At 31.5% G+C, this 21554-nt stretch overlaps 2 protein-coding genes across 2 annotated transcripts; one reads left to right on the forward strand and one right to left on the reverse strand.

The window, feature by feature from the left end:
- The first annotated feature begins 330 nt into the window (after positions 1-330).
- On the forward strand, positions 331-3960 carry LOC116105608 (probable glycosyltransferase At5g03795). The gene is made up of 6 exons (XM_031392016.1): positions 331-434; positions 739-784; positions 1375-1776; positions 1877-2007; positions 2760-3108; positions 3228-3960. Exons 3-6 carry the CDS (start codon positions 1381-1383, stop codon positions 3915-3917), a joined length of 1566 nt encoding a protein of 521 aa, XP_031247876.1. The 5' UTR covers positions 331-434; positions 739-784; positions 1375-1380; the 3' UTR covers positions 3918-3960.
- A 6593-nt stretch (positions 3961-10553) lies between these two features.
- On the reverse strand, positions 10554-11600 carry LOC116105624 (transcription factor MYB114-like). The gene is made up of 3 exons (XM_031392035.1): positions 11446-11600; positions 11222-11351; positions 10554-11147 (listed from the first exon to the last, which is right to left on the reverse strand). The coding sequence occupies exons 1-3, from the start codon at positions 11579-11581 to the stop codon at positions 10823-10825; spliced, it is 591 nt and encodes a 196-aa protein (XP_031247895.1). The 5' UTR covers positions 11582-11600; the 3' UTR covers positions 10554-10822.
- Positions 11601-21554: the final 9954 nt, after the last annotated feature.

The following is a 21554-nucleotide window of genomic DNA, read 5'->3' on the forward strand; positions in this document are numbered from 1 at the left end:
CTCATGGAATCAATTTTCCATTATATTAGTGAAAACTTAATCACCACCAAACTCTTATGGTTTATAATTTAATATGTTTATAAATATATTTTAGTAACTAATGTACAAAAAATTATCTAATAATTTGTTTTATTATATGTTGTATTTTCAGATTAAAAAAAGAAATAATTAAAACAACAGAAAAATTTAAATTTAAAAAAGTCCGGGGGCAGTTAAATAAAACATATGAGAACCGTTACCGCGTCTCTCGCTTTCCCTCCATTACACGCCATCTTCTGTTACTCTCTCTCTCTCTCTCTCTCTCTCTCTCACTTCAGTTTCGTTTTAGCTCCCTGCCTCTTCTCGCTCAACTTCAGATCCATAATATGCTTCAATCTCGCTCCTTAAAAGAGCTTTTCTTTTAATTCCGGAAGCATGGCTCCCTCTTAATTAAGGTATGCAACTTATCCCTCTCTGTTTTTTTTTTTTCTTTTGTTTCATTTTATATATCCCTTGATTCATGTAATGCGTTTCTGATAGCTGTATTTTGTTTAAATTTCCGAAAATTCGATACAGAGAATTAAATTTATTTACTTCGATTCATATTGCAATTATGTTTAGTCTCAATCTTTGGTTTCAATCACGGAAAATTCTGTTATTTATTTACTTTTGGGTCCACAAAATTGAATTAATTTTCATTTTGGGCCTTAGAATTAGAATCACTTTTCGATATTTTCAATGGATTTGAATTGATGCCAGGTTATCCGAAAAAGCTGATTAATCAAGGCTGGAGCCACCAAAATAGGTAAATGATTTTATGTTTTGATATAATTATATGCTCGTCACTTGAGTAGGGTAATTTCATGGTGTTACTAGCTAATTTTTCAGTTTTAGAATCTACTTTAATGGGTTTGATTGTAATTAGTTATTAAACAGCTACTGAAAGAGGTAATGAAGAACTGTTGATTGTATAAATTTACTTCACTCCAAATATTAAGCTGTTTTGATTATTTAACTTGTAAAACTTTACTCAATAGTGATGTGATACATTCTCGTAAATGTGATTTTATTTTCTTTGATTTTAATCTTTATTTCATATTTGATTGGATTTCTTCTTTTTCTTCTTCCTTTTTTTTTTTTAAATAAAATTTGGGAATATTAAATTAAATTCAGTTATTTCTTTTTCATGTAGATTAGTCCAAGTTCATTGACTGCTTATTGATAAAAGTTTGGTGAAGCCTCTCCCATAGTACGTAGGTTTTGAAAATTAAGGATTAGCAATGCTTATTTTATTTAGTCTTCATAATTCATAAATTAATTAGTTATGCATTCATATTTGGCGGCTTGCCTTCAATTTCTTTTCTTCCTAATATTACTCTTTGATTGATTGTTAAGGTTGATATGTTTATATCTAGAAGGACGAAAATAATACTGCAGCGTGCTGCTTTTTTCATGATGAGAGATCTATTGCACTGTTCTCGGTGGCTTTCCATTGGTTGGAGAAAACTGATTTTTGCTGGAGCCATTGTGACTATGGCTGGTTTTGTCCTTCACATTTGGCTTCTCTCACAGCCTGTAACAGTTCTTTCACACAGTTCCTTGAATGGTTCTATCCAGTTGAGTGAGAGCCTCAATGTGGCAAGAACTGAACAGTTTCAACACATTACAGCTACTCCCATTAGGAATTCTTCTGTTCAAGTGATCGAGAAGATGAGAAAAAGGAGAAGAGGCGAGGAGTTAAAAGTCATAGCAAGTCCTCCTCTGCCTCCTCCTGCAACACCACCATCTCGTTTGCAGGTAAAATTTTTAAAAGTTCTGGTTTATTTTTGTTTTCCTATCAAGTACAATAAAGATATCTACTGCTAGTTATCTTAATACTTTGTCACATAAAATTCAGAGACACATTTGGACCTTGTCATCTAGTGAGGCACTTGTGTTTGCTAAAAGGGAGATTCAGCATGCTCCAGTCAATATTGAAGATCCTGAACTGTATGCTCCTGTATTTCAAAATGTTTCTGTTTTCAAAAGGTATATATCATACATTAGAGAAGCTCTTTCTTTCTTTTGCTTCAAAATATTTGTTAATAACTTTACACTATCATCTTTTGTCTAAAATGCTATGTCTTTGGGTCACATTGTTTATAATTGGATTTATAAATAGAGAGATGTTTTGTCAATGGTCTTAAATTTGGACATCCAATTTTGTACTAAATGAAAGACTAATGTTGATATGATACAGTGATTAACCAACCAGTTATTGGTGATTTGATTGTTTCTATGTTGCAGTTCTGTGCACATAATATTATGGTTTTGACAAGTTCTTAAGATTCCTGTAGTATTTTACTTTTCATTTTGGCTTTGACCATAGTTTTAACTCTCTCAATATACATTTGCATTTTCTGCCGTAAAAGTTCTTGCCATTTGTTTCATAATTTACTAGAGATAGGTAGGGGAGCCTTTGCCTGATTCATTAAGAAATCAAATCATCTGAACTATGAGTAGGAAATAATAATCCAATCTCGAACTTGGAATAACTATATCATTTTCTTTTTTTCTTAAAAGAAGATCCTTATCTAGCAATGGCTGTTCTATGCTTCTTTAATTACTTATGTAGCAATGGCTCTAGAATATCCAGTAGTCGTTTGAATTGTAGTGTACTATTTAACCGTTCACCAGGCTTTTAATTCTTCTGTTTATTTTAAAAAAATGTTTTCATTTTACTCTGTCAATAATGTTAATAGATATAGTATATTTAGAATCATAAGTTTTGATGAGTTCAGGAGCTACGAATTGATGGAAATGATACTTAAGGTCTACGTTTACCGTGAGGGAAAGAGGCCCATCTTTCATCAACCTCAGCTAAAAGGGATTTATGCTTCTGAAGGATGGTTTATGAAGTTAATGGAGGCAAACAGTCATTTTGTCACAAGAGATCCAGGAAAAGCTCACTTATTTTATCTGCCATATAGTGTATACCAGTTAGGGAGGACACTTTATAAGCCCAATTCACATGATATAGGATCACTGGCAAACCATCTGAGGGACTGGGTGAACTTTATTGCTGCCAAGTATCCTTTCTGGAACCGCACTCATGGGTCAGATCATTTTTTTGTTGCTTGCCATGATTGGGTAAGGTAGCCGATTCTCCTTTCATTAGAAATATCTGAATGTGCATTCAATTTCATTAGTTTTATCATGTTTGTTTCCCTAACTTTCCTGTGATCTAGCTTATGATTTGACTTTTGCAGGGTCCTTACACAACAACTTCGCACAAGGAACTAAAAGAAAATGCCATAAAAGCTCTATGTAATGCTGATACATCTGAAGGTATTTTTAAGGCTGGACATGATGTTTCCCTGCCAGAAACCACCATAAGAACTCCCAGGAGACCTCATAGGTATATTGGGGCGAGAAATAGAGTATCTCAGCGTCCAATCCTTGCCTTCTTCGCTGGATTTATGCATGGTAGGGTCCGACCTATTCTTCTTAAGTATTGGAGGAAAGATGAGGACATGAAAATTCATGGTCGTTTACCTGTTCATGTCGCTAGAAATATGTCTTATATTCAACACATGAAATCAAGCAAGTATTGCATATGCCCCATGGGTTTTGAAGTAAATAGTCCCAGGATTGTTGAGTCCATATATTATGAATGTGTTCCAGTGATTATTGCTGATAATTTTGTCCTACCTCTCAGTGAAGTACTAGATTGGAGTGCATTCTCTATTGTGGTAGCTGAGAAGGATATTCCCAAACTAAAGGAGATTCTATTGGCTATTCCTTTGAGAAAATATCTCAGGATGCAAGCAAATGTAAAGATGGTTCAGAAGCATTTTTTTTGGAACCCTATACCAGTCAAATATGATTTGTTCCACATGATACTGCACTCAATTTGGGTTAAAAGGTTGAGCCAAATTCAGGATGTCCAGTCATTGTGAATCTTTTAGGTATGATTCCTTTGCGTGTAATTACTTAAAAACTCCAGCCAGGTCATGTTGATTACTGAAACAAGTAAAAGGTTAATGACAGGGCTAAAACTAGTTCCAGAAGTTAACAAGCCTAGCAGTTGAGATTTCAAAGAGATGCAGCAGCTTTTTTCACCTTGAAGATAGTTTGATGTGTATCCATTTGCTCTGGACTGTTTGTGAGAAGGGACGAAGATTTGATAAACACAGTGAAACCAGAGACTCATTCATGATTCAAGTATAACCTGATAAATTGTTCACATATTTAATTGTATCAATCTTATGCTAATTTATGCCTTATTACATAAGTGTAAAATGATGCTGGGACCAATAACTGATAAGCCTGCCCCTGCTTTGTTCGTCCACAAGAAATTAAATTTAGCCAACGATTACACGACCCCACATCTTGACGGAGGGATGTGCCACTTACTACTACAAAATTGAATAGTGATAGTATCTAATTTCTGTTTATGTGTTGTTTAAAACGAGAGTTGTGTCCCTGTCCTATGATGAAACGAGACACTGTAGTACTGATAAATTCGTTGACATTGGAGAGGATTAGTGGCGTTTAAGGGAGTAGTTAAGTTTTTAAGTAAACATTTTCCAAACTTCATACATCAAAAACTCACAAAGCCGTTCATTTTTCCTGTATTTATAAGTTTGACGACCGATATTTGTGTTGTCTTTTCAGGGCATCCAAGCTAACAGAGCAGCAAGCATTGAGTCCATAAATAGGCAGGTGATTTTATGAATAATAATCATCCTAGTTTAACACTGATACTATTTACAGGGAGAGCTAACAAATACTAAGTTTTTTTTTTTTTTTTTTTTTTTAATCCTTTAATATATGAGTGTTGTTAATTATATGTCAGAAAGTAACATGGTGGATGACTTGAATTTGTTGAGCCCTAATTATAGTTGAATTTGTACATAATTTATTGTGTTTTTGTTTTTCCATCTTTGTACTTTTTATTTTCAGATTACGATGCTTAGCTTTTATGATGTTTCACTTCATATGCACTAAATTTGTCTTGTCAAAATCAGTAAAAAAAATTATTGATGATTTATGGACTAGTGCCACCATACATATCAAGCAAATGGATCTTAAAATAGAGGCTTATGGAAGGAAAACAGCTCAAAAACAATAAAGGCAGTCAATTTTACACTTTAAATTGCATATGGTCTTGGGAAAAACATCGAGTGTACTTTGCCATAATCGTTGCATTATTTATGGAAATTTATTTGATTTTACATAATCAATCAATCAAAGTCTGTGATGACATAGTTAGACGAATTAAATGTCTTAACATATAATAACAATAATTTAGTGTCAAAGGTAACGTAACTTGTCTCAGTCCTTTCTATGAATGGAATTACTTAGGGATGGACATAAAACCCGACCCCGTGGGATCCGTCCTGAACGGAGCAGAGTTTTTCCGAATCATTCAGGATTTGGGCCGAGATCAAGCCCAAAATTAGTCTCGAAATTCAGGGATGGGTCGAGATAGGTCTCGCCCCGCCCCAGCCCCAGCCCCGTTTTGTCTCCGCACCGAAATCCTCGGCTCGGCTTGTATATATATATGTTATACATTATACATAATATTTTATTATCTATAATCATATATTAATACATAATATATATGTTATATATGTGTAATATATCATTTGATGTTTTGATTGATTACAATAAATCAATAAAGCATTATAGATTTAATTTCTTTTTTGATGGTATATTATAATTTGGAGAAAATGGTAATAAGGACACAAAAAGACACAAAACCCCCAAATCCCCGAATTCCTCATTTGGGGAACGGGCTTTACTCGGAGATTCCCTGAATTCCCTAAATAGGCTATAGGTCGGGATTGAGGAATCCCCTTGGGCTTTTGGGCTAGGGTCGGAGACAGGGGTCCTCGACCATGACCTGCCCGTGCCCATCCCTAGAATTAATACATTGGGTCCATGACTTTTTAATTGGTAGTTGAAAAATTAATATCAAACTAAACGAAGTATTAGAAATAGACCTAGGCAGGGACCCTTCTCAATTGGGCTGGGTCTAGGCCCAATTGGGACCAATCCCAAGACTACTCATGGGTCCCAGGCCCGCTATGGGCCTAAAAAATTTATTCCCCCAATTTTTTTATTTTTATATTTAAGGGGCCAAATAAAATTATATAGAGGGGTTTATATAATTTTTAAGGGGAGATTAGTAAATTTTTAATTAATTTTAAAAATTAATTAATTAATTAATTGTTAATTATAATTAATAATTATTTATAAACGTGGGGTGTTTTAAATTTAAATTTTAAAGAGATAATTTAATTAATTAATTTTAATATAAATGTAATAATCACACATTCACACTTCACAAATAAACAATTAAATAAATTTGTTTTTATTAAATTATTCATTTACTTCGTCAACAGTATTTACATCATTCAAATTTGTGCTCCTGAAGAGTTCGAGTTGTTCGGGATCTTCAAGGTGTTGTTGTAGTCTTCTCTCTATATGAGTCCAATCCCATAAACATGTTATCACTTCAATTATCTCATTGGTTAAAGAGCATCTTCTGTCTTCAACAATCCGGGCACTCGTTGAGAATACTGACTCAAATGCAATTGTAGAAATTGGCACAGATAAAATGTGTGCTATTTGGGCTACAATGGGGAATCAACTTTGATGTTGTTTCCACCATTGAAGCACACCCATATCACGTTTCTCCTTCTTCGTCATGTAGGACATGTCCATTTGTAGGTAGTGATTCAGCTCATTTAGTCCATGTATGTACAAGCTGGAGCTATTACTTCCACCATGTTCCATATATATTCACATGCTCGATCCTTGATAGATGTCTTCATCAGGGTCCTGTTGGTCGTCTTTGTTGGACGTTCTAGTTCCAGTTCCACTTCCATTGTACCTGCTCTAATATAAAGAAAAAAAGCTTTCCAATTTTTGCTTAAAGTTAATCAAATAAGACGTATAATTATGTCCTAAATGCTAGCCTATCTTAGTAATTATACAATCAACTACGTGTAATTTAAACCTATGATCTACAACAAGGCCTAATCCATATAAGAATGAAATATCTAACCAATATTTCTCGTATTTTTTTTCTACCTTTAAAACAATTTCCATTAAGACGTCATTATATCTATATTTGGCAAAAGTTTTAGAAATTTGAAGTAAAATATCTAATGCTAAATTAATAGTAGGATAATAAATACTACTTAATGTATTATTGGAATCATAAAAAACTTTAAGAAATGAATAAAGAGGTTTGCAAACTGTCCAATCATCATAGCTGACAAGTTCCTCCGGTTGATGAAATTTGTAATTTGTCTTACGGTTGACAAAGCTTTTTCCAACATAAAGTAGGTGAAGTTCCAATAGATAGGTATCTCCGTATATAACTTCAAAGGTTGAACTAGTGGGCCCTCTTGCTTATAATATTTGACGTAGTCTTGCCATCTTTTGCTGCTACTGCCGACGGTGAATTCGATAGCTGCGCACACCTTCTCAATCTTCAAATTTATAGCTTCTAAACCCGCTTTAACAATCAAATTGATAATGTGGCAAGCACCTTTCTAGTGAAAAAAATTGCCTTCACCATGCGAATCCAATTTCTTTTCAAATAAAGAAATAGTTGTGGTGTTAACAGCTGCATTCTCTGGCGTTAGCGCTACAACTCTATCAGTTAATACATATTTTTGCAAACTTCAAGAATTGTAAAATAAATAGTGTTAGCATTATGTGCAGTATATAATGGTCTAAGACCTATCAATTTTTGTTATAAACCCCAACTATAACCTAAGTAATGTATTGTGACAATTAAAAAATCTGTTTTTGATCTACAAGCCCATATGTCTGAAGTAAATGCAATAGATATATTCCTAAAATTTTGAATTCGTTTTTAAGTTGAACATTTATTTTGTTATAAAGTTTTAGTATGTCTTTTCTACTTGTACCTCTACGAATAGAGGTATATGCCGAACAAAATGCATTTTTAATCATGTGAATAAAATAAGGATTTTCAGATAAAGAAAGGAGAGAGTCCATAGCAACTATGTATTTTGCTATTTCCTCTCGTGCTTGGAGTGCATTATATTGCCATGTTGACAAAGTTGAGGATTGTGGATTAAAATTAAGTTGAGTTTGAATTTGTTTACTAGGTTCGGTTGAAGATGAACAGGACAATTGCATTATTTGGGGGTACTTCTTCTCCAACTGAATAATATAAATAAATAAATAATAATATGTATAAATTTTAAATATAAATTGAATTGAAGAGAATATGAATGAGAATTGGATTGGAGTAGAGAAAAGAAAAAAGATTGAGAGTGGTTGTGGAAAAAATGGAGGTGTGGAGGATTATTTAAGTGTAGGTTTGGGGGAAAATGAAAAAAAAAAAAAAACTTCCCTGCGGCCAACGGTCATGTGCTGTTGTATCTTTTTTTTTTTTTTTTTTTTGTAAAATATTAAGTTAACTCTCAATATTTTTGTTTTTTCAAATTTACAATGGGTTTTTAGATATTTCCAAAGGGCTTTTGGAAAAAAAAAAAAATAGGTTTGGGCCCGAGCCTGGGATCGGTGCCAGGCCTAGCCTTGGAGGAGGCCCGATCTACGGACCGATCCCTCCTCCATGAGCCTGTCCGGTTTGAGACCAGGCCTCCTGGACCGTCCTAAGACCATTTTTTGGCTCGATCCCAAATGCCCAAGTCTAATTAGAAAATAATAGAAATTTAAATCTATACATTATAATAGCAGAAATTCAAATTTCTTTTACCAACAAAATATACCAAAGTTATGTTACCCCATAAATTTCTTTTTACTTAATTAGTTGGGTTATAGTATAGACTAGGGTGTTCAAAAAAATACAAAAACCGAACCGAACCGAAAAACCGATTAACCGAAAAAATGGTTCGGTTACCGATTCGGGAAAAAATAAAAAGCGGTTAACCGAAACCAATTTTTTGAACCGGTTTTACAAAAAAAAAAAAAATATATATATATATTATATATAAATAAAATAAATATTATATATTAAATAAAAAATAATAATATTATATATTATAATTAAATAAAAATAATAATATTTTTAATGTATTGTTAGTAGTGGTCAATCGATATATATGAATGTCTAATTTTTATTTGGATTGTATTATTTATATTTATAATTTAATTTAGGAAAAAATAAAAAAATAAGTTTTAAAAAAAAAGGGAAAACCGGTTCGGTTTCGTTTTGGAAATTTTCCCGAACAAAAACCGGTTCGGTTCAAAAAAGCGGTTAACCGGTTCGGTTAACCACTTTTGACACCCCCTAGTATAGACAGCCATTTTTCGAGTTCTATATATTGTATCATTTTACTAGAGGTCTATACTGAGATTCCTGTTTAAATAATATACTCAGGGTGAATCTATTCTTGTGTGACTTTTGTTAAGTATATACTTAACAGGACAAACGATAACAATATTTTGTAATTCATTGTCAAACTTATACCGATTTTAAGATATTTGATTTGATTATTGAAGCTCATTAATGAAAATTCTCAATATTATGCCTTGAAAATGACTCAAACCTCCACACTCTTTAGCATGAAATTTTGAGTCTCGTGTTCACCAAAAATTATTTGATATGTTAAAAATCATAGTATAAACAGCTTTAACCATATAATTTCTATATAATGTATATTCCATTGCGCCTAAATTGACCTTTTAAAGAACATAAAAACAATTGCCGTTACCGTTAGTCTGTTAAGTTTTCCAATTTTGGTCGCATATCGTTTCTCTTTTATTTTAATCAATTTGAAACAAGTAGACGAGTGCATATACTTTTTTAAAGCAATAAGGTAGTGCACTTATTATTGGGTAACTCATGTCATGTCCTATCTTATCCCAGTTACAGATCCATCAACAAAACTTTCAAATTAAAAAATCTCAACCACATAATATTTTATCAGATATCTGTTCTTCATCTGAAATGTTAGCTCACATCATTTCATTTTAGTTAATTCTAAAGTGAAGGTGTCACATCCTTCCAGTTAGGGGTGTGCAAAGTGCAAACCCAAACGAACCCGAAAACCCAAATGAACCGAATGGTTTGGGTCGGGTTTTAAGATATTAAAATGCAAAACTGAACCGAACTAAACTGAATAAAAATTAAACGAGCAGGGTTGGATTTACTCTTCAACCTGAAAAACCCAAACCAAACCATATAATAATTTTATTAAATAATTTAATAATAATATTTTGAATAAATTTATCATTAATTAACTTATTATATGTGCTTCTCATGCAATTGTTGAAGTCAATAAACTACGTTATTAAGATTCTTATCAAAATTCAATTTATTTTTAATTTGGAAAATAAATTGTATTGAAAATTATAAAATATTAACTTGAGAAAGAAAAAATACTAATTTTATTAAACTAAACCCGAACGGAACCAACCCAATTTAATTTTGGAACCCAAAAAAATTTGGATTTGGCAAAACCTGAACCAAACTGACCTACTTATAGTAACTCCAAGAGATGTATTACATAAATAAATAGGGTCCAATAATTTTGAAATCAGAAATTAAAATTAAAAAAGAAAAAAGGGTATTTCATCATCAACTAATGGATTTATTTTGAAAGGTGAATGTTGTCTCAAAATTGAAGAAACATGAGCAGTGTATATCCAGCTTTTATGTATACCATCGTTTCGTCTGTTTTTATTATACACGACAATTGTGACCAAGTTGTTTCCTTGTCCTTCACTTCAAACTTACCTGTTTAATACCTGTGGCATTGAGCATTGAGCCATGAACAAGTAATTGACTCATGAATGATTAAAATTATATAATTTATTTATATACAGGAGAAAACCAATATTCATAAAATGCTCATCTTTTATCAGTGAGCCAAGATTCTTCATCCAGTTCAAGAAACTTATTAACCCACTCCAAACCGTAGGATCCTTCAGTAGAGAAATCGAAAAATTCGTTTACATCAAAATTGACTTCCGAGTTTCCAATTCCTCTGCCATCCCCACCTTCTTCGTTAACCTCATTTATGTTGGTGGAGGTCTTTTGATGGGCAGTTTCTTGCAGAATTACTGGTTGTGGCGGTTTCTCCTTTTTATTTATTTTCTTGCTCAAATGAGAATTCCAGTAGTTCTTTATTTCATTGTCTGTTCGTCCTGGAAGTCTCCCAGCAATCAACGACCATCTGCGGAAAACCATGTGTCAGTTACATTTTCTCAGTTCTATCAACATATATAACTAGTTTTAACGTTAATGTACCTGTTGCCAAGTAATTTATGGAGTCGAAGAATCAAGTCCTCTTCTTCGTCCGAAATGTTTCCTCTCTTGATGTTGGGTCTCAAATAATTCAACCATCTTAGTCTGCAACTCTTGCCGCATCGATTTAGACCTGCAAAATCAATTCTTATCAATACTAGAATGATACATTTTCTTTCTTCGTAGTTGCAAATTAAACAAGGGTAATAAATTCAAATGTGCCAAACCTGATTTAGTAGCAACAGTTTTCCACCTCTTTGCCCCATGAATTTCAATATACTCAGCTAGTTTTCTATCTTCCTCGGCCGTCCAAGCGCCTTTGTTCATTACTTTCTTGGCGGATGCATCATTTTTGGGTGCCATATTTTAGTAGAATGGACAGAGAGTGAGAGTCTGATTGGTGTTAATTGAGAGAAAGAAAGAGGGGCAAGAAGAAAGGTTTAAAAGGATTGGAATGGAGTCCATCTATCTACCCTTCCTTCGAGGGAGGCCAAGAAAATAAGAAACTCCCAAAACCCCAACTACCAGTTTATGGTTGAAGTCTTTGTGTGAGAATGTAAAATAGAATATATTCTTTAGATCCATTTGAAAAATACTTGTGTGTTCGTTTAATCATTCATGTGATGAATTTCAGGTACAGGCTTACAAACTAGTCACTTTTCAAGTTTTCTTTTTTATTTTCTTTTAACCATTTTGACACTTTGACAATACTAAAAACAATACTGCCTTTGGATGTCTTTTGTTTCCTCTGACAATATTCCAAACATAATTTCATTGTTTATTAATTTCTTCATTCTTAGTGGTATCAATGCATTTTGACCTTTAGATTGGGAGGGCTACAAGATTAAAAAAAAAAATTATTAATACAAACCATTGTCTCTTATGTTTCATCACTGGATTTGTTGAAAACTAGTTGTTGTGGAGGCCTTATAGTTAACAGCTATTCTTTCATTACATATTATAAAATTCTCAACATGTTTTATTTGAAAATTTTTTTTTTCTAATATATATATATATTTATTTATTTATTTAAGGATAAGACAAACTCTTTGCTATGACTTTGAATGCATTGCATAAACTACTCCTGCAGCTACACGCCACGCCAGAGTTTAGCAAATCGAAAACAACGTGAAATTAATCTAATATGGCCATGGGATTTTCATAGCTTAATTGAATAATTTGTTATCTAATTTTGGTGAGAATCTATTGTCAAATACAATCTGCATAGTTCAATTGAATAATATATTATCTAGTTTTTGTAAGAATCTATTGTCAAATACAATCTGCATACATTAATCTAATTTAGGGTTAGAGAAGTAACTGAAGTATATATATATTGATAATCGGGATGTCCAAGTCAGTTGTCAGTTTGCACACATCTCAACTAATCCTCAAGGTCCGTTAAACCCTTACAAGCCTAAAAGATTAGATAAGCCCAAGGTTTGAATCTAAAAACTCAAAGAAGGGAGCAAACATACTTAACCGCTAAGTCAACCCTTAGAATTTATATACATAATTTTACTCTTTTTCTGTGATTTTCTCGATTTAACCTTTTATCAGGTAACGGTTTTTTGATGACATCTCGAGATTCGGGAATAATTTGACTATATTTAATTCAATGGGGTAAGTTGATTACAAATAAGGTGATTTTTTTCTCTTTTATTAAATATATAGAGTTATGGATTTAAATATGTAAAACAAATTCAGAAAGTTATAATTTGATTGGTTTCGTCCATAAGATTGTGAAAAAAGAAATAATTAAATTAGTATGAATACGAAGAAATAAATTTGAGTAGAATTGCAAATGTGGAAATGTGAGTGACATGGTGACCCTCGCCTTCAAACTGCCCAACCATGTGTTCTGTGCTTCCCCCATTCAACGGGAACAATTATAAACATAAACATAACCACTGTTTCTTTAATAGTGCGTTGGTTGGCAATTGGTCCTTACCAATAACCAATGTATGAACTTGCCATCCACCAGACAAACTCCACTCTCTCCTTTTATACAAATATGAGCTCAACTTTTTGTTATGTTATATCTATATACTAATACAATAGAATGGTACGGCATATGTATTCATTCCAAATTGTTAAACATCAACTTCCATTGTAATGGCTTAGTTTTTTTTAAAACATTTAAGCAAACCCAATCTTTAATGTGCAAATTGTGTTTTGAAATTGCACATTAATGTTGATATTATTAAAATAATAAAAAAAAATCATTAATCAATCCATCATGATTGCATGGACCGACGTATGATTTTGACTCCATTAAAAAAAAAACAAGTGACAAAGACAAGGGAAGGAAGGAAGGAGGGTTAACCACCAGCTCATTGGAAAGTTAGCTAGCAACCGACCAGCAAGCGCAGACCACGACTTACGTCCCACGTGCATTTCTATTTCTTTTATTTTTCCTCTTAAAATCAATACAAAAACATCCTTACAAATATTTGTCTATATAGATGCAGCCTTCACCAACCAATCACACTCATCCTACTGCCATCTTCACATGAATCTATTATTATTTATTTTTATTCTTTACATTTTTTTTATTTTTTTTTTATGTTAGGATTCCTCCCACGGATTTTCAATATATATATATATATATATAATTATTTTATGTTGTAAAGATCAATTTCATAATAATTATAACTAATTGAATTTTTTGAGCCACTTGTTTTTTGTGGAGGAAGGAGGGCAGGGCCTTCAGTATCTAGGCTCCACTCCGGTTGTTTCAAAACAGAGACTTAATTCACCAATTACATAAGTCAATATAATTGTGTATCTATTTTTATTTTTATAAAATATAACACATATTTTGATTTGTTATACATATATAAATTATATATTTTTTGAGATATAGATGTACAGAAAATAAATTGGTGGGGTATTTTTAAAAACAATATTTAAATGATTTTATAAAATCTGATTTTCATTATAAATGATGAGATGTTTGTATTTATTTATTATTATAATCAACATGAGTCTTATTAGATAGAAACCATATTTCTCTAATTAAATCAAACCATCAAATTGGAGTCGGCGTGAATGTTCTTTTAATGGTTTTATAAACAAGTCATCCTACAAATATTTAGGATTCATGATTGTTTTGACTTTTGTTAGGTTTTGAGTTTTTTTTTTTTTTTTTTTAAATATTATTTTTGTTTTATTTTAAGCTTTGATATTGATCTATAATTATTTCTTAAATATAATTAGCATATTACCTTTTTTATAAAATTATACATATAATAATAATAAAAAAACTATTTTACTTTTTTTTTTTTTTAATACATAATACAGTAAAACCTCTCTATACTCATAATGGTGAGAATAACTAATTTTATTATTATATGGAGGTTATAACTTAATAGAGATGTATTTACAAAAATTTCATAATTCATAATTCACGTTTTAATAGTATAACATTAGGATTTCAATTCATGTTTTAATAGTATTAGGGTTTCAATTTAGCGCTTCAATTGTCTACTTTTGAAACGGATAGAAAATCATGTCTTGGAACCAACAAAGATAAGTGTCATTGATAGAATTATAAATGCAGTTACTGCATGGTCAATTGATGTGAAGCCACAGATAATTGTCAATTATTTTAAGCATTGTTAAATTAGGACCCTCGATGTCGATGAATTGCAAGTTACAAATAAAGTGGATAAGGAAAATCAAAGAGTTATTGTCGAATTGAATAATCATATTTGACAACATCACTACACTAGTCGAATGGATATTAATGTCTTTATCAATCATCCAAATGAGCAACAAGTCATGTATGCTTTAACTGAAGAAGAAATCAGTGCTACAATTTGACAAGAAGAGAAGGGAAATAATCATGAGGATGATAATATGGAAATACAAAAAGTTTCGTGTTAAGAAGCTCTAAACATGCTTGAGAAACTATAAATATTTTGGAGTAATGTACCCACAACTTAAAAGATGTGGTAACAACTTTAAAACATAAATCATTGTCTCAAACAATTTTAGATAAATATTTTATTTCATCTTAAACCTTTAATGCAATATATCATATATATTTTTGTAATATACAGATAATTATTACTATGTAGAGGCAACTTTCCTTAAAACGGGAATTAGAATAACTATAATTTATTACAATATGAAGTTTATTCTTATTTATAACTATCTCGAATTGAAAATGATTTTTTTTATAATTATATAGAGTATCACTATAGAGATATTTTACTGTATTACTTCAAGAAATAGGAGGTATTTCAATTAAGTGGTTTAATTTGTCTCTCAAGCTTACTCCAGTAGTGGTGGATCCTATGAGACGCCGAACTGATGGGGCACTTTGTTATCCCTAAGCGTACATCCAAGGGGTGTAAATGTCTATTTTTCACACTTCAGGGCAGGTCCAATAATCTCCTAATATTGCATATCAAACATCCTCTTGCTTAAAAGAAATCGTTCTCTATTTCACAAAATCTTAAATTGAAATTCAAAACTTTCCATTGTTTGTAATGGAAGCTCCAAGCATGAGAAATTCAGAAGCTGCAATCTATAATTGGTAATATGTGGCATAGTGCAGTGCACGTGATCATTGATGTCTAGCTCTCATCCATCCAATCTGGACAACAAAATTGTATAGGGAGAACGACATGTTCCCACCCAAGGTTGGGCAAAACGACACTTTCTCATCCGTCAAGTTTCAGAATGATATTTTCTCAATTTTCGTCAAGTTCTATTAGTGCTTTCTATTAATATTTAACTGAAAAGACGATAAATTTATTATAAATTAAAATTTAGTTAAGTCAAAGTTTTTGTTCGATTATTTATTAGTTCAAATGTAAAGATTTTTTTTTTTTTCATATGTTTATTTAATTAATTAGAAATATTGATTTTTTATGTTAATTAGTAAAAATAAAAAGCATTATAAATTTAGTAGATTATTGAATAATATTGATAGGTATTGATGGCATTATAAATAAATAAATAAATATTAAGGTTCAATTTTAAACAATTTCATAGCATTACTCATAACTTTTTAGGTGGAGTTAACTATTTTTTTTTTTAATATTTGACTTTTTGGCTAATTAAAAATTTTAAGGGTATTTTCGTCTTTTCAATAAAATATTAACATAAAATATAACAGAACCTAACAAAGGGTGAGAAAGTGTCATTTTAAAACTTGAAGGGTGAGAAAGTGTTGTTTCGCCAAACCTTAGGTGGGAAAATATTGTTCTCCCAACTGTATAATGATATTCTGTTCTTAAAACAAGTTTTATCAACAATCTTAGTACTAGGATGACTAATTTGAGATGTCATTACCAAACTGATTTTCACTATAATCCAAAGCCTTCAAAATCATCCAATTAAGTTGATTACAAATAAGGTGATTTTTTTTCTCTTTTATTAAATATATAGAGTTATGGATTTAAATATGTAAAACAAATTCAGAAAGTTATAATTTGATTGGTTTCGTCCATAAGATTGTGAAAAAAGAAATAATTAAATTAGTATGAATACGTAGAAATAAATTTGAGTAGAATTGCAAATGTGGAAATGTGAGTGACATGGTGACCTTCGCCTTCAAACTGCCCAACCATGTGTTCTGTGCTTCCCCCATTCAACGGGAACAATTATAAACATAAACATAACCACTGTTTCTTTAATAGTGCGTTGGTTGGCAATTGGTCCTTACCAATAACCAATGTATGAACTTGCCATCCACCAGACAAACTCCACTCTCTCCTTTTATACAAATATGAGCTCTACTTTTTGTTATGTTATATCTATATACTAATACAATAGAATGGTACGGCATATGTATTCATTCCAAATTGTTAAACATCAACTTCCATTGTAATGGCTTAGTTTTTTTTAAAACATTTAAGCAAACCCAATCTTTAATGTGCAAATTGTGTTTTGAAATTGCACATTAATGACACTTAGATTCTGATATTATTAAAATAATAAGAAAAAAATCATTAATCAATCCATCATGATTGCATGGACCGACGTATGATTTTGACTCCATTAAAAAAAAAAAAAGAAAAACAAGTGATAAAGACAAGGGAAGGAAGGAAGGAAGGAGGGTTAACCACCAGCTCATTGGAAAGTTAGCTAGCAACCGACCAGCAAGCGCAGACCACGACTTACGTCCCACGTGCATTTCTATTTCTTTTATTTTTCCTCTTAAAATCAATACAAAAACATCCTTACAAATATTTGTCTATATAGATGCAGCCTTCACCAACCAATCACACTCATCCTACTGCCATCTTCACATGAATCTATTATTATTTATTTTTATTCTTTACATTTTTTTTATTTTTTTTTTATGTTAGGATTCCTCCCACGGATTTTCAATATATATATATATATATATAATTATTTTATGTTGTAAAGATCAATTTCATAATAATTATAACTAATTGAATTTTTTGAGCCACTTGTTTTTTGTGGAGGAAGGAGGGCAGGGTCTTCAGTATCTAGGCTCCACTCCGGTTGTTTCAAAACAGAGACTTAATTCACCAATTACATAAGTCAATATAATTGTGTATCTATTTTTATTTTTATAAAATATAACACATGTTTTGATTTGTTATACATATATAAATTATATATTTTTTGAGATATAGATGTACAGAAAATAAATTGGTGGGGTATTTTTAAAAACAATATTTAAATGATTTTATAAAATCTGATTTTCATTATAAATGATGAGATGTTTGTATTTATTTATTATTATAATCAACATGAGTCTTATTAGATAGAAACCATATTTCTCTAATTAAATCAAACCATCAAATTGGAGTCGGCGTGAATGTTCTTTTAATGGTTTTATAAACAAGTCATCCTACAAATATTTAGGATTCATGATTGTTTTGACTTTTGTTAGGTTTTGAGTTTTTTTTTTTTTTTTTTTAAATATTATTTTTGTTTTATTTTAAGCTTTGATATTGATCTATAATTATTTCTTAAATATAATTAGCATATTACCTTTTTTTATAAAATTATACATATAATAAAAAAAAAAAACTATTTTACTTTTTTTTTTTTAAATAATACAGTAAAACCTCTCTATAATCATAATGGTAAGAATAACTAATTTTAGTACTATAAGCAGATTATAACTTAATAAAGATGTAGTTACAAAAATTTCTTATTTCATAACTCATGTTTTAATAGTACAACATTAGGATTTCAATTCATGTTTTAATAGTATTAGGGTTTCAATTTAACGCTTCAATTGCCTACTTTTGAAACGGATAGAAGATCGTGTCTTGGAACCAACAAAGATAAGTATTCTTAATAGAATTGTAAATGCAGTTACTGCATGGTCAATTGATGTGACGCCATAGATAATTGTCAATTGTTTTAAGCATTGCTAAATTAGGACCCCCAGTATAGATGAATTGCAAGTTATAAATAAAGTAGATAAGGAGAATTAAAGAGTTATTGTCGAATTTAATAATCAGATTTGACAACGTCACTACACTAATCGAATAGATATTAATGTCTTTCTCAATCATCTAAATGAGCTATAAGTCATGTATGTTTTAACTAAAGAAGAAGTCATTGCTATAATTTGACAAAATGAGAAGGGAAATAATTATGAGGATGATAGTATGGAAATACAAAAATTTTCGTGTTGAGAAGCTCTAAACATGCTTGAGAAACTAGAAATATTTTGGAGAGGAGCGACTTCCAACCAGTGTATTTCGTATCAGAACTAATGTAGATAAATTTAGTCTGAGGGAGACATTTTTAGAGAGAGAAATTTTATTGTTATTTTGATCTGCCTTCTAAGAGAAGGGAAGCCCTCTGTTATAGGGAAAGAGGGGAGTCTTACAAGCGACACATATTACATTGGGATAAGAAAGAACAAAATCTAAAGCGACACATGGAAGGCCAGGATGTGGCCAACAAAACAATACAGACACGCGTAACAAAATAAAATAAAGCAACAAATAAAAGGCTAGGATGTTGCCGACACACAGGAGAAGATGCCCGAGTGCATGGTGATATCATGGACATAAATCATTGTCCCAAACAGTTTTAGATAATATTTTATTTCATCTTAAACCCTTAATGCAATAGATCATATATTTTTTTGTAATATACAGATAATTATTACTATGTGGAGGCAACTTTCCTTAAAACGAGAATTAGAATAATTATAATTTATTACAATATGAAATTTATTCTTATTTATAACTATCTCTAATTGAGAATAATTTTTTTTATAATTATATAGAGTTTATTCTTATATAGAATATCACTATGGAGATGTTTTACTGTATTATTTCAAGAAATATGAGGTATTTCAATTAAGTTATTTAATTTGTCTCTCAAACCTACTCTAGTAGTGGTGGATCCTATGAGACGCCGAACTGATGGGGCATTTTGTTATCCCTAAGCGCACATCGAAGGGGTGTAGATGTCTATTTTTCACACTTTGAGGGCAGGTCCATATAATCTCCTAAAATTGCATATCAAACATCCTCTTGCTTGAAAGAAATCGTTCTCTATTTCACAAAATCTTAAATTGAAATTCAAAACTTTCCTTGTTTGTAATAGAAGCTCCAAGCATGAGAAATTCAGAAGCTGCGATCTATAATTGGTAATATGTGGCACGTGATCATTGATGTCTAGCTCTCATCCATCCAATCTGGACAACAAAATTGTATAGGGAGAACGACATGTTCCCACCCAAGGTTGGGCAAAACGACACTTTCTCATCCGTAAAGTTTTAAAATGACATTTTCTCAATTTTCGTCAAGTTCTATTAGTGTTTTCTATTAATATTTGACTGAAAAGACGATAATACTTTTAAATAATTTATTATAAATTAAAATTTAGTTAAGTTAAAGTTTTTGTTCGATTATTTATTAGTTCAAATGCAAAGATATATATTTTTTTTCATATGTTTATTTAATTAACTAGGAATATTGATTTTCTATGTTAATTAGTAACAATAAAAAACATTATAAATTTAGTAGATTACTGAATAATATTGATGACATTATAAATAAATAAATAAATATTAAGGTTCAACTTTAAACAATTTCATAGCATTACTCTTAACTTTTTAGGTGGGGTTAACTATTTTTTTTTTTTTTTATATTTGACTTTTTGGCTAATTAAAAAGTTTAAGGGTATTTTCGTCTTTTCAATAAAATATTAATATAAAATATAACAGAACCTAACAAAGGGTGGGAAAGTGTCATTTTAAAACTTGAAGGGTAGAAAAGTGTCGTTTCGCCAAACCTGGGGGGGGGGGGGGGGGGGGGGAGGAGAATGTCGTTCTCCCAATTGTATAATGATATTATGTTCTCAAAACAAGTTTTATCAACAATCTTAGTACCAACAAAGCTATGGACACCAACTTTTTGCACCGAAAATGTGTACATGCCTACGTGTCCCCCTGACTCACACCAACAATCCAAACGTGTGATTAAACAATAAATATTTTTCTACTCCCGTCCATATTATATGGACGGGGGTCCATTTACTACGGACGGGCGTCCACATTTAAAGGACGCCCGTCCATAAGTAAAATGTAATAAAATATTTTTATAAAAATTAGAGACGGTCGTTAATCCATTATGGATGGCCGTCCATTCATTTTGGATGGGCGCCCACAAATAAGGACACTCGTCCTTAACCCAAATATGAAAAAAAAAAAAAAAAAAAAAAACTTGGGGACGGCCGTCCACAACTTACGTGCCCATCCATTATTTTTCACTTTAAAAAAAAACTTTGGGGATGCCCATCCACGAATTATGGATGACCGTCCCTTACTTTTGGATGGGCATCCATAAGAAATGGACGCCCATCCATTATTTTGGTTTTTAAAAACTAAAGAAAAAATTTGTTTGGACAGGCGTCCGAAATGAATGGACGCCCGTCCATTATTTTGGTTTTTAAAAACTAAAGAAAATATTTGTTTGGATGGGCGTCCGTATTCATATGAATGGACGCCCGTCTATTAACAATGCACATCATGATAAAATATTACATTTCCTTCTTCCGCCACGTTCCTCTCACTCACCTCCTTATATCACCATTACTGTTTGCTCCATCTCTCACAATCTTTTTCATCTTTCTTTCCCATTTCGTGATCATCAACAGTTACAGTCGTCCATCATGTCTGATCATCCAAGGTCCATGAACACCCAGGAGTTCTACGACAGAGCACCAACCTTAAGATAGTTCCTTCAAACCATAGGGATGAAAATATTATTATCTCTAACCCGTCCAAGGATCCTGGCTCTGGCGCCTCAGCCACGTTCAATGCAAAAAGTAGTTAAAAACAAGTGGAATCCCAAACTCTCTCTACAAACATCACGTTCAC

This window comes from Pistacia vera, unplaced genomic scaffold, assembly GCF_008641045.1.
Source record: "Pistacia vera cultivar Batoury unplaced genomic scaffold, PisVer_v2 Contig501, whole genome shotgun sequence".
NCBI lineage: Eukaryota > Viridiplantae > Streptophyta > Magnoliopsida > Sapindales > Anacardiaceae > Pistacia > Pistacia vera.